This window comes from Pithys albifrons, chromosome 2 (assembly GCF_047495875.1).
Source record: "Pithys albifrons albifrons isolate INPA30051 chromosome 2, PitAlb_v1, whole genome shotgun sequence".
NCBI lineage: Eukaryota > Metazoa > Chordata > Aves > Passeriformes > Thamnophilidae > Pithys > Pithys albifrons.
This window is the reverse complement of record NC_092459.1, coordinates 40,945,553-40,960,656: the sequence shown is the minus strand read 5'-3', so window position 1 is coordinate 40,960,656 and position 15,104 is coordinate 40,945,553. Positions and strand designations below refer to the sequence as shown.

At 34.3% G+C, this 15,104-nt stretch overlaps 1 protein-coding gene across 2 annotated transcripts in view; it reads left to right on the top strand.

Moving 5' to 3' along the window:
* Positions 1-15,104, top strand: part of ASCC3 (activating signal cointegrator 1 complex subunit 3) — a 266,328-nt gene that overhangs the window by 217,132 nt on the left and 34,092 nt on the right. For both annotated transcript variants that reach the window (XM_071548808.1, XM_071548809.1), the window contains 2 exons: positions 7,953-8,064; positions 8,336-8,470. In XM_071548808.1, coding sequence (XP_071404909.1) covers positions 7,953-8,064; positions 8,336-8,470 — 247 coding nt within the window. The remainder of the gene's footprint in view (positions 1-7,952; positions 8,065-8,335; positions 8,471-15,104) is intronic.

Genomic DNA, 15,104 nt, shown 5'->3' with positions numbered 1-15,104 from the left:
ACTTTAAATGTCTTGCTTTTGAATTACTGTGGTAAAGTTCTTTAGTTGATTTGGTTTTGGCAACCTTTGTTCATGTGGTATCTGTGGTAGGTAGATTTTTTAAGACACAACATACAGCCCAAAGGTAAGTGTAGAATATAGAAATATCATCATTTTGATTTAATAGGTAAGCTTTTCACAATATAAAAGATTTCCACTGGAGGTTGGCATGATGACGATAGTCCTTTCTTCTCTTCAGTTTCTTTATTGTCATGTGAAGTTAAATCTGGAGCTATCACAATTTCAAATTTAAAGCAAAAGTTCTGCTATTCTGAGAGGATTGTGGGAAGAAAGGTTGGGGGGTGGGGGGGCGGAAAACATTTCATAATCAGATGTAAAGCCTTTGTAGTGAGAAGCAAGATGAACAGATCTTGACCAAGTCCTGCCCATAACGGCAGGAGAGGAATGTACGTTGAAGGTTCTAATAGAACTGGGGTCTTCTGCTGGAATGCCACACATGCAGGTTGGAACAGTTCACAAGTTGAGCTGCTTTACCCTCTGTCTCATCAATGCAGGTACTCAGCATTCCTTCCACATTCAGTCATGCAGGGAGAAAAATTAAGGATATTATTGACTCTGTCAAAGAGGTCACTTCTAGATACCAGGCACAAATGGAATGAACGTGCATGCATTCCATTCTTTGACGTGATAATGAAAATAACTTTCATCCAAAGTTACTAAACTATCCAGTTAGTAGTTTTCTTGGACCTACTGTCTGGGGTGTTTTCTTATCTCCCAAAAGCCAAGCAAGCAGTGGTCAAGAGTTTGAAAGAGACTTGAAAGGAAAACTGAAGATTTTATGAACAGAAGTAACTGACAGTTAACTTCAAATAAACTGCAATATGGTAATGGAGCTTACTGTGCCATAAACAAGCATATGAAATGATTGAGATTACCAAACAAGAACCATTTGTGGCCCTTAACAATCCAAAGATTTTAGGGTTTATTTTTTTCAAAAGAGTAGCAGCACAACTGCTGATGGGTTTTTTTGACCCAATACCCACTCAGTGTCACTTGATAGAAGTATTCTTTATCATGTCCTGCCCCAAAGCAATTTCTCTCCACTGTGAAACAAGAACTATTTTCCAGACAGCAGGTGATTGTACCTTAGTGGTGAATAATTTCTTTATGCACGATTAGTAAATTGCCTTGGGATTCATTGGCATAAAAGTCATTGCATGTGATGCTGTAAATCCCCAAAATAATGGGGATAATAGATAATATGCAGAAGATTTATATTCTCATTTATTGCCAGTCTTAGCTACTTGTATATTAAAGCTGCATAAACAAATGTAGGATCATCCTATTCCTATCCAGTATCATAAAATGTCTTACTGAATGCCTACAATTTGTACTGTTTGAGTAAGGCTAATCCACCATTGTTGTGAAATAGAAATCAAAGTATCCTTTTGCTCTGAGTGTCCAAGTTTCTTCCAAACATGGAGTCTCTATGAAAGGTTTTTCTGTTAAACTTGAGATAATTAGTTAAAACTTGTAATGATGGGGGGGACGGGGGGCGGGGGAGGAGGTTATGGTATTGAAAACCTTTGCATGTTAAAATACTTCTTTTCATCAAACCATTTTAATTTTGTTTGATGAACCTTTGTCTCTCAAAATCTGTGGAATGGGTTTTAATAGTCTAGTTGAGAGGGGTAATTGAGCTGTTGATTTGGGGGAGTAGAGTAGCTGAGTGCTAGTTTTGCTTAGAGGCACATCAACTAGTCCTGTACATGCTGTCCAAGAGACGACATGCAAATGAGAGGAGTGGTCCAAACAAAGCTGTTTATGAAAGTGTATCAGTGTCAATATCCAGAGTTCCTTCCCTATTCTTCCCCAAAGTTTCTGTACAACTTTAGTAATGTACTACATCGTGTCCTTCTTTGCACACAGAACTGTAGTTGGTATGTTCTTTACTAAGTCAAGGTCACACCTGACAAGTCAGCAGAGTACCCTGTTCTTTGCAGGGACTATTTTGACAGGGCTCATCTATCTTCCTTCCTAGCCTGAAATGCCTTGATTGTTTCATTCTTTTACCCTTATAAAAGATTGTAAGCTGCAAAAGAGAAATGGCTATGGGAAACATTTTCTGTAAATCAGGTTATGATATTTTCCAGATACATGTGCAGTGAAAGAGAAGTAAAAATTTACAACATATGTAAAGTTAAGCAGAATCAGCTTTCATTTGGAAAGTTAATATTTAGATATTCTGAAAGTACATATCGCATTGCTCTTAAAATGTGTGTAGCTATTTATGCATTTATAAATATATATGAGTGCATCTGTGTATGTGTAAACACTTATAAAATCAGCTTTCTGTGTAAATTCCTTGTGAAGACCTGAAAAAAAATATTCTATTAATTCATTCTGAGAATTATTGTTAGGGTTTTTTTTCACTTTATATCAGCCTTACAAAGTTTTCTGGAGTGAATGAATAATACAGCATAAATTATAAGTAAATGATCTCAGAGTGATGCTCTTATCATCATGCACTTATGTTTTGCTTTAAATTTCAGTTTCTCAGTATGGTTAGCTGAGCATGTGAATAAAACATCTGAATACAAGTTATAGTTATTACTGATATGTACCAGTATAGTTTCTGGAATTGAGATGACAGGTAATATCAGGATAGAAGTCAAGTCAGGGTAGAATACATATGTATTTCCGTGAAAAATCACAGTTATTCAGAATTTTAGGGTTAGTTTGGAATTGTATCAGAAAGAGGAATTTCTGAAGAAAGTTAAATTAGCTAAGATGAAGAGATAAAATGGTAAAACTTTACAGTAGCTACTTACAGATGCTAGAACTGGAGCAGTTACCAATATCCACATTTTGAGTTGGTAATATTGTTGGTATATTTCACAGGGTGGACTCTTCTTTTTACAGTGACATTTCACTCCATATGCATTTATATACATATGCATCTATATATATATTTCATAAATGACAGCTATAGGCATTATTATGAATTGTTAGGATCACTGTGATGTGAAAAGTACAGGAATGTAGTTTTTTGTATGGTTTTACCAAATATGCAGACAAATAAAGTTTATCTGAGTCCATCAGGCAGGGAAACCTGAGGCTGCTGAGTATTTGAGCCACCTCCTGTTCCCCAGTCTGCTGCAATCTTAGATGAGAATACAAAGCTGAAGACCCTGCATCTTTCCCCGTTCAGAAAGCAAATTCACATAATTGTCTTCCTACTCTTGGATATGATTTACATGTATAAATTGTCTGTTGAAATATATGCTAGGAAAAAGAAATGTCAGATCAATATATAAGGAAATCTAGGTGTCTATTTTTATTTCTCATGAACGCATCTTGGGAGGTAAACTTCCTTGTAGATACCTAGAAGCACTGATGTGGAGGTAAATGACTTGCTGTTGTCAGAGAAGTTGGATAATTTTTTGTTCTTAAATAACCACATTGTACAGCATACTGAAAGCTGATTAAAGATAGCAGTGTATCTATTTCTCATACCTGACCTAAGCAAATATATGGATGCAAGAAAATGTGATAGAAGTAAAATACAGAAAGACATAACTGTCTGCAGTAATCGTGCATGCTGTAATGCTGTTTAGCAAGCCAATTATGGACTCCAGAATCACTCAGTACCTTAACAAGGGTGAGTTGGCACATTGGTTCATAGCTCTCTGGCTATGAATGTTCATCAATTGTGCCATATACTCCATATGATTTCCATGGTTCCCTTTGAAGATGGCAGCTGCTGAAGGCCACAAGCTGATGAAAGTAAATATAATTGATGATTGCAGTAAAGGGACTTACAAAATTTTACTATGAATGCTCCCCCATACTTGTTCATAACAAAATTCTGATTTCAGAATTGTAAAATTTCAGAAAGCTCACTTTCTTGCTATCAACTAAATCTTATTGTGCATTTGCTTCAAAAGGCCTACTGGCTCGCAAGCTTTTTCTTATAATATTTTTGCCTGACTCTGTCGCCAATTTTTATTATGTGTGTCACTATTACTACCGTATAATCTGAACATAAAAAACATGGTGCTGTAACAAATGACTTCACAGCATTGACAGTTATAGCAGGACCATTTCAAGGCTGATGAAAAATTTCCCAGAGAGATCTCAGGTCAGGTTTACATAAGCTAAACAGGAAATGATTGCCACCATTCACATTAAATCCTAAATGTTTTGTGTAACTTCATCTACATTTTATGTTCCTGCATGTCTCTCTATCTCTCTCAGCTGATGAAATTCCACACTTCCTTAGATTAGAGAAATAAGTTCATGTTTCACAGTTTGATGTTCTTGCTAAGATTTTGAGATTTTAAATATGTTATTTAAAAGACAATAAAAAGTTCCTTCAGTTTTTGATTGTTTAAATTTTACATACTTTGTAAATTTTTATGATACCTTGGGGTCTGTTATTGCTTTTTCCCTATGGACTACTAATGGAAGTTAGCCTGTGTAGCCCATGTGCTAGATGCTGTTAGGATAAAACTGCCTTTGACTTTCACACCTCTCAGGGGACGAGTAATTGTTGTGTTCAAACAGCCTGTAATTGTGATCCCGCTGGCTTTCTCAGTACGCTTCTGGCTATTAGAATCATTAAACAACTCAGCACCTGTTAACAGCATTGTAAATATTCAACCCTGCTTGTGTGCAGGTTGAGTCCAATATAGGAGAAGGCTTACAGAGCCCAGCCTCATAAATTAGAGCTTCTGACAAGTCAATTATTGTGAAACTGGGCTTCACTGTGAAATAAATGAAATGGTGTGCTGATAAAAAGGTAGGCTGTCTGTTTATAGCGAAGAGGAAATAATGACTAGATGATTCAATGCAGTGAGCATGAAACTGCATTGTTTTTATTCTTTATCTGTAATTAAATAGTTAGGTAATATGGCTTCACAGAGGAACTCACATATGATGCAGGTTTTATACTTGGAGCATACCAACATGCAGAATTCAATTTGCATTTATCCCCGAACATTGAAAATGGTAATGTCATGATACCTGTGTTTTCACTAATGATTTTAACACAGTCTTTCAAGATGAATGGCTTTGATTTTTATTAGGGGAAAATGTGCTGAATTACCTAGAAGATCCTGTAGATGTGCTCAAAATTATATTTACCTCATTATAGACAGTAGTTAAAAGATACTGGCAGCACTTCACTCAAGATTGCAAACCATTTAAGATTTTTCTTTACATTGTTTTATTTGTGCTATGCAGCTAGATATTTACTCCTTTGACAAAAACTTACCAGAAAGCAGCACATTTAAAATTCACATGATTTTTAAAAGGCATTTTAAGATTATAACTTCAGTGAAATACTGCAAATTAGGCAGAGCACAAGATAAAATCTTTTTTGAATTAGTGACTTAAACACAGGCTCAGAAAATAATTTCAGTGTATTGCCCATGTTTCTTCCTTTATTTTATCAGTATTCATCACCAATGTTGTAGTACTGCAAGTAAAAGTGCTGAAATTATGTGGTGGAAGTCTGAATACCATGACAACAAAGTGCCTTAATTATAAGCATTTCAGCAGTGTTCTATTCAATTTAGATAAAAATACTAATGAATCATTAGTGATTTAGGTGTATGAAATAGAAAATTTGTTCACATCCTTAAACAACTTATCTAGCTAATTTGCTCAGTTATCTTCAGAAGGTAAACAAAATTTTACAGAGTAATTTCTGCTAATAAGCAGAAACTAAATGTTTTCAGTGATATCAGGCAGACAAAAAGAGCAGGTGAAAATATTGACCATTTTCTAACATCACTATATTACTTCAGTAAATGAATAGGGAACTCTTGAAAATTAGTTTGCATGGAAAACACTACGAAAAGTTTTTCTACAAAAAGTTTTCTTTGCATGAGGCTGATAATATATGGCCGTCTAAAGCATTTTATATAAAAGCGTTATATAGTCAATATAAATATTTCTCTTAGTTTGGTTTTGGTTTGGACAATAGCTGTGTTTTAAGTATGAGATCATCTTAGTATGTACCCACAGTTGAATACTCCACTGCCATATATCTCTGCTTTGTTGTTGTCTAATGTAGCTGACTGCTATCAGAACAGATTTTTTTAATCTTTTCTTATGGTAGTACTGTTTTACTCCAACTTTACCCAATTATAAGTAAACATTCAAAGCTTCATAGAATTAATCCCATGATTTGGAATTAATAGCAAAGGGAAAAAGTCTGGAAATTATGAGACTCCTATTTAGCATTCAGGCTTTTTTCTGTTGTGCTACTGCTATTTAAAAAGATAAATGTTAAAAAAACTGTTGTTAAAAACAAGTTTAAAAATGTTGTTTAAGAAAATAATAATGCAAATCAGATTCTATAAATAAAGCATTTACAGAAGCATGTTTGTAGTATATAAAAATGCAATTCTGTCTTTTGAAATTTGCAAATAGCAGCATTACAGTGAATAAAATAGAGCTTAACTCAGAGAATGGGATTCTTCTGCCCAAATACAGTGCATCAACAACTGCACTAGTTGTCTAAAGTTCTTTATTTTTCATCAGTGATTACATTTCACCTCATCCTAAAGCAGAAATACTTCAGATGAATAGCACTCTACAAGCACATATTTCTTTCAATTGGCAGTGAGGGGAGTTAAAACAACTAAATCAGGTGCAGCTGCAACTTTGTAAAATTAGCTAAAATTAATCTCGGCCCAATGTTTTGCAGCCAGTTTGCCTGAACAAAACAGCATTGAAAGAACCTACTCTCCATTACACCATGTGGTATTGTTTCAAGTGGGCATGCTAATTACGTCATAACAGCAGGAAATTTTAGTAAAGCAGCCAGTTAGAACAAAGAAACATCTCTTATCCTTGCATCAATCTCAGTAGTCTATTTCTGGGACAGTGTTTGACAGAATTAAATGAGCATGGACTACCTTTTTTATTGTGTTTTCTAATATTTCAATAAAACATCAAAATTTTTGTTTGGTGGAATTCTGCATGGAAATTACATGATTTAATTACTCTGCTTAAATTCGGAATTTTAAAACTTCATGAGCATGATCAGTTTTTCTTTATTGCTTATCAAACTTAATTGTTAGTTTCTGAATTGGTACCTTAGTTCAGTCTAGGACACAAGTTCTTACTGCATTTTTATCTGGAGTAAAAGTTCTCAGTGGAATTATGTTAGTTTTCTAATTAAAAATTTTGCCCTAAGTTCTACAGTTAAGGAGTGCAACCTTCAGTCACTGTGTCTTTTTTATAGGCTGGCATAACAGTATGAACATTTTTTATTCATACAGAGAACAAAGAGCCATTGTGACTATATAGTTTACCTAGGCATTATACATGAACAAGGTAACCACATTGATAAATACCATATTCTTTTTCTAGCAATTTTAACTTTGCAAATAAAGTGACACTGAAATATAACAGCAAACACCAATATTGGTGTAAGTTTAATTTTTCAAGAGATGTCACTATATGCCTAGTTTTTACTTTCAGAGTTCCAGGATGTAAGAACAGTTGCTCTTCTGGGTGGGTTTTCTTCTCTTCTCTTGAAGTTAAAATACTGTTACTTGTGTTAGTTTTGCTTGTTCACTTTTATGCTTAGCTGGAAAGTGTACTTATGCAATCAGGAAAATTTTTCCAATAACAAAATACAGCCAGTCCAGTTCTGTTTGTATCAACCTTTCTATTAATAGACAGATAAATTACCATCTTTTCATATGTACATGTTTGTCCTATGTTGGTTACTCCCACAAACCATTTAAGAATCATGAATTTCTTGTTAGTCTTAATGAATTAATAGTTTTGTGTTTAATTGCTTAATGTGGATATTTGCTGTTACAAGTACGTGTATATTATAGAAGCCTTGTAAGTTTTCCTACAACATATCATTGTTAAAAATCTTCAGACTGTACAAAATATTTATGTAAAGCATTTTTTTTCAATTTATTTAGTTACTATAACTTGGATGATGTGAGCCATGACACTATGAATAAGTACCTCTCAAGCCTTGTTGAGAAATCCCTGTTTGATTTGGAATGCTCCTACTGTATTGAAATTGGGGAGGTAAGACTAATCTATGCCTATCAAGATTCAGTAAAATACATGCTCCTAAAAGTTGTGACCAGCAGGATACATGCTCCTTGATTTGAGATGTTAGTTTTTCTATGGTGCTCTTTGTAAGACTTACATTGAAAATTCTTGTGGCTAAATTACGATGCTAAATTGTTTTTGCTGTTCTCTCTTATAATGCAGTCCTAACATTTTCACAGCTATGTAGGTACCCTTGATATTGAACCACTTGGAAGCAACATGTATCTGATTCCTCTTCTAACAGGATAATCGCAGCATTGAACCTCTGACATACGGTCGCATTGCTTCCTATTATTATTTGAAGCATCCAACCATTGGGATGTTCAAAGAGCAGTTGAAACCTGAAAGCAACATTGAAGAATTGCTCTTAATTTTGACAGTAAGTGCAGATATTTTCTTAACTTTAATGTGCATGTTTTTTGACTCTTGAAAGTGTCAAAAGTGTAAAGGCCTTTCTTCCCTGATCTGTAATTTATTTTTTTTATTGTTTTGAGAAATATACCTGAATAATTTATGATGTTTCAAGTGTTACATCCAATCAGTACATCAAAATTAATTTACATGCCTCTTTCTCTTCTTATGTTCTTTTAGAACGACTATACAAATTTGATATTTGTCTTTTGTAAGTTAGGTATAATACATGTGTGGGGGGAACTGGGATTGCACTGGGACAATCTGTAAGATACAGCAGCTTTAAGAAGTAGGGGAAACACATGGGAAGACCTCTTTCCTAAAACGTCTTTTTTTGCACCCACCTCATGATCCACGACGTCATAGCCTCCAATACCACCATCTCATACAGTTAGTCTAGGGACTGTTTAATAGACAAGTGCAATGCATGGCCAAAGACACAGGGTACAATGCACTGTGTTAGTATTACATTCTCACCATAGAAGAACAAGGGTTTACTCTATTTTCCTTTTTACGTACTTAAGTAGTTATATCTGCAGACTCTCTTTTTTCAAAATGATGTAACTCTGCTTGTACACACATATATAAAAACAAGAAATGTCTGAATATTATCCCCAAAAACATATTTCTGCCCACTTATGATTATAGTCTCTGTTACATTTACATTATACAAGTGGCCCAAATTCCATAATATTCTGATTTCCAACTGCTAATGTCTAAATTTAGAGTTCCATCTTGTAGTATTTATGTATATAACTTTTATATTCATTATTGTTTTGACATACTGCCAAAAATTCTCTGAGGAGAAATACAAGAAGTTAGGGCATAGTAGTGCAACTCAATAAAACCTGATCAGCCTTTTATGACTCTAGGAAAAGCACTTTTCTAGTACAAAGACTTTTCTTTCTGATAAATTTAAAATTGCCTGCTGCAAACATTCAGAGTGTTACAGCTCAAAAATAGAGGCCACAGTAATATTTTATAATGGAAAGTGTTATAGAGTCTAAATAGCGGAATTGCTGTCTCTGACCCTGCAGTATCTGTTGTTCTCTTGTCAGAAAACATTGCAATTATATTAAATGAAATTCAGTGTATTCGGCTGAATTCAAAATGATAATAATCCACAACTCCTATATGTCCTGTATGTCAAATAACTGAAATTTTAGGAAGTGTCCACATGTGAACAGAAGTTAAATATTCAAGATGAGAGCTTTACTCCAGCTCTCATTAAAATCTTTTCTTCTCTTTAAAGAAAATTTTCTCCATCTAGAGAAACATCAGGATTTTTTTTCAGACAAATTTAGGCAGGGTAAGTTTGAGAATAGCATTAGCAGAGATGGCATTTCACAACACTGCCTCAGCTGGTGAGCAGCATATGGAAGAGGAATGACAGAAGCAGAAACTAATGTTCCCTATCTTAAGTCAGGGCTCCTCATGTATTTGAATGCTTGCATTCAGGAAGCCCAAAAGTAAATGGCAGAGCCCTACCAATTGGGCAGAGATTGTAAAATTTTAAATTCATTAATCTTGCTTTAGTTCTCTCTAATTTTTTTTCCTGAAAATACAGTCTTGAAAGTTGTCCATTTACAGTCTTAAGAGGAATGAGACTTAAAATTAAAATTGCTTAAGGGTCAAAATATGCCACGTATCAATTTAAAATATGAAAAGGATACATGAATGGTGGATGCCGTTAGAGCTGACAGGTTTTGCTTACTTTTTATGGGGATATTGGTTTTCATAATTACCAGTGGAACTACTGTTCTGTCTTGTTGAAGGTGTAAATTGAAAGGGTTTTTTTTAATCTGATGTAGTGTTGAAAAGAATTGCCATTTCAAAGTTATTGCCAAGGGGTTTTTTTTCCCCCTAAACACTATGAATTAATGAGTTTTATAATTACAGCAGTTGCTTCACACCTCTATTGTTAACCAATGACATTACATCTGCCTCACTCCACTGTTGCCCTTCTCCTTCTTATTGAAGCATTTAGCAGTTTTGGCAATAGGGAATTACATGGCATGGGGTAAGTAGTCTAATTAGGTATAAGTGAAAATCCTGAGGGGAAAGGATGTTTAAAAAGTAATTTGAAGAATCTCTTAATGATGCTGGAACTGAAAGCTGTAACTATAGTACAAAAAAGCCTGTTACCATTACAAAACATAATTATGATTATTCTTCTGATAACTCAGTTTTAAAGTTTTGAATTTTGGACTCCTTTAAAAATAACCATCCAAGCATTTCTCATGCAGCTGCAGGATTTTGTAGATATAACACCTATTATTCCCTGGCATTTTTCATAATCTTGCAAACCTTTAGATGTTTACAAGTTGTTTGATGTATCTAAGGAAGACAGAAGTGAACAATTTTAACAAAGACAATCCTGATTTTTGGGTTTGAAATGGGATATATACCAAATATATATTGAAATTGAAAAGGAGGAAAAGTTTCCTTTAAAGAAAACTAGAAAAAAAGCAAGATTGCATTCAAGAGCTCAGAAATTTAGGATTGTGTTATGGTGTTGAAATCTGAGTTTGATTAAGGGATTTTGAGTTTCAGATTGATATTTTTCCATGCTGATGGCAGTGTTTAAAATTCAGAATTGTTCACCAATGAATTGTCAGAAAATCTTTACAGCTCACTTGAAAAAGTAGTTTTGAGTCATCCTTTTTCTAGTGTTGATGAATCTCTCAAAGAAATCACTTAGATTTGTTTCCACTTAGTCAGGACTACTCATGGTCTTCCCCAGTATCTTTTCTTTTCTCTGTTTTTATTTTTTCGTTTGATCATGTGCCAGCATTTTGCAAGATCAAATGAATTTTTTTCCAGTATGCCTTAGGGGTTGAGGTACTCTTAACATGAACAGAAACACAGCACATAAGAATAGCCTTACAGTCATGTTGGAAGTATAGAGTGATAAGTGATCCAAATAGGTGGCGTACAATCCCCTCACACTTTCCCTGCTCCTCTTGGTAAATCTGTGCTTGAGATCTTTAATCTGTCTTGGGCTGAAGTTCAGATTCAGTTACTTTTGTCACTGACTTGTGCTAGTGGGCCTGTATTTTTTTCTGAGAAAAAGTGTTTAATGATTTTCCATAGAGCTTTCTTTAAAACTTTCCTAACCGTGCTCAGACAGTAGTAATCCAAATGAGCTTAATCACTGTTGAGTTATGGTGCTTCTTGCATTAAGTATTATTGATGAGAAAGTGTTCATGAATTATTACTGACGGGCTGGATTTCCCTGCGGTACCTAAAGACTGTTTTCTTTTATTCTGAAAGTTAGGTGCAGAGATTAAAACAGAGATGTAGATAAAAAACTATGTGAGATACTTTTGGATGATCCTTGTCTTTTCCTGCACAAATGTTTCTAAAACCAAATAGAGATTAGTTGTATCTTGATGAAAGGAAGTCTGTCTTTGATGATTGATCAGGACTGTGATGTCTAGATTCACTAGTTTCATGATTTTTGGTGATTTGTTGCTACATTTACCTTGTTATCTGGTTAATAGTCCTATTTACAGAGCAAACAATTTGTCATGCCTGTCCCTACCAGGCAGTGAAGGGAGAACACTATTACCATCTTTCATCCCTTGTTTTATCTGCATGTTGTCTGATTTCTGTTTTTTTAATTCCACATACAAAAGGGAACTGGTTGTTTTTCATGTGCCTACTGCTGTCTTTCATGTAAATTGCTTATAAGAGATAGGTTTCTTTTGGTAGAAGATTTCAGGGAGCTTAGAGACAGGAGCAATATGGTATTTGTGTTGTAGTGCAGCATACATGTCTGTCTTTCTGTGGTATAGATTTTTTTATCCATATACCTCTTGCCTATATTTCTTTCTGAACATTGATGTAATTACACTGACTTGTATTAGACTGAGTAATTTGGAACTCTGCAGACAATCAGTTGTTTCTGGAATCACAGATTTGAAGGAGGTTCATAAAACAGGCACTCTCCATCCCAGATATATAGATAAGAGTGATTTTATTATTGCCTTATCTGTCATTCATTACCTATTAGGTATTTGTACTATGAGATTCTACATAACTGTATTAACCTGTAGTTTTATTTTGTGTTGATCATCGTTGGTACTAATCAGAGAAATATGATAGTCTTTGTGAATATTTACACTCTCAGTCTAAAATAATTTTATTTCTGTATCACAATTTTATTGCTAGTTTGGTCTGCCATTAAGGGTCCACAAAGCTTTTGACTCAGTGATTGACCATCTTTTCAACAGATCTCCAGTTGGGCACCAGGGAAGGAGGAATTAATACTTACAAAAATACTATCCAAGAAGAAGCTAATAAGTTTTGTGTAATATTTTCTCTGCAAGCCATGGCACAGACATTGCTTTTAGGATATTCTAAGATATTGTATAAAACTGTGTTTCTGTTCTGTAGTAATTGCATAAAAAATCAGATTGTTCTTCCTGCATCAGTAATTTTCTAGTTTAAAATTACATTTGCATTTAATTTAGAAGAAAATAAAGGTGCTACTATGATTTTGCTCAAGGCATAAAAGCACAGCAAGACTGTATTCATTATGTTACTCTTTTTGAATGTGACATTTCAGTGTCAAGAATAGAAATACTTTATTATGTAAAATTTATATCAGATGAAAAGCAATTATGTTACATGCTAACCTTTAAAGAACTTTTATATTTGATTTCACATCTATTGTACATTCCCAACAATATGAACATGACTGCTGTGGCCACTCTGCAAACAGGAAGAGGCCTCAGCCGTTATGCACATTTTAGTGACCCCTTGTAATAGAAGAAAACTGTTACCTCTTACCATTAAATCTTTTCTTTAGAATAAATCCATACCTAGGACAGTTCAATGCATAAATTTCATCCTAAACACAGGCATTTCCAGGATCATTTACTTATTTTCTATACTTTCTTTATTATCTGGATTTTAACATTTTAAAACTTTTGTGCTTCAGTTACCACTGGAAACATCTAGATGGTATCACAGTATGTTTAATAAAATAGTTTCAATTTGAAAATGATCTTTAGGTTCATGAAAATAAAACAAAACACTTTAGTGAATTTTATTAGCATCCAAATTCCATCATCTATATCCACTATATTCAAAAATACCTTGTTCTTACAGAAAAAGTACTTATATGAATTCTCACACATTCAATTAGTCTTGATTTTTCTCTAGTCCCAGTAGATGGAGCAGTTTTTAATGTTGCTGTAGTACTTGAATAAGTATTTTTTTCCTAACATCGTGACACAGCTGTTTCCTATTTTTCTTTTGCCAAATGATTGTTTGATTTTTAGTTTGAAAGCATCAGATGCTGCCTGCCTTTCCAGAAAAGCGCAGTCCGTTGGTAAATCAGGGTAACAATACCCACCACTGACAGGTAGCTGAACATGGCATAAGTCTTCCATTTTTATGGCATCAATAAGAAAGAATTACAGTCAAAACCAGAAAATATAAATCTGTCCTATCTGCAATATGCATGACTTTCTAACCTCTGATTAACAGGTCTCCTTTTTATCTCATCTGATCTTCTGAAACAATTTCTGTCATTATATGCCCATTAAAAAAAAAAAAAACACTAAACCCGAATCCATACTCAGGAAAGTTAAAATAAAACCCATTTTAAAGTTGTAGTTAAAGGTTTTTGATGTACCTTTCCCTCTAGGAAGGCCATAAAATGAGAACTGTTACCTTGGATATAATAAAGTTTTTTGTTTAGGTTTTCTTATTTGTTTTGATTGCAGTGCAACATCCAAGGGAAAAACTGTTGACTGTGTATATTGCTGTAGTAGTGGAAGGCAGTAGCCTCAGGCTATACCCCCTTTTCAAAACAACTGCTTTAGTAACTTTTTCTGTCAGAAAAATGAGGAAATAAATTCCCTTAACAGGAATTATAGATTCGGTTATAGCAGCAAAACGCTCATGTATACTAATGGAAACTATTTTGATGAGCCAGGAAGCTATTACAGTTGTATCTGCTAAGGTAGTTGGAAGTACTGTCCAGGTCTTGTACTTACAAACGTGAATGTTGACTGCCATCTGTGGCAAATCAGTGTTTGTCCTTGGTACATAGAGTTGAAGAAAGTTCAGTGATAGCAAGTTCAGCTGACTGCTCAAACCTGCAGGCAATTCAACCATGGAACATTTATTTTTTTGTTTCTTTATTTCAGCACAAACACCTTTTACTTGGCAGTTAGAATTGTCATGTGAGATTTCAAATTATGCACAGTTGTGTACATGCAGCCACAACTTTAAGAAGTACTCATACAGAAAATGAAATGGCTTTTTTTTCAGCAGTCATGTCATATGGCTTAATTTTCAAAAATAAAATATGTTTGTTGAAATAATGTTTGCATTTGTTGAAACAAAACTGCATCTTTATTAAGGTAAAGCTGAACTTTTTATAATATGCAATGCTGTTTTGATAAATGACTGTGTTCTCATGCCCCAAGTACTCCAGAAGGCAGTCTTACAAGCTCAGTGTGCCTTTAGCAAATCGGTTCAAGTTCTACCTGCTTTCTTCCTCCCAATTTGTAATTAAAACGTTATAAGAAACTTTAGTCCTTCTGCAGCCTTCGTTCTTTTGTCTTCACTGGCTTCTAGGGAATGTC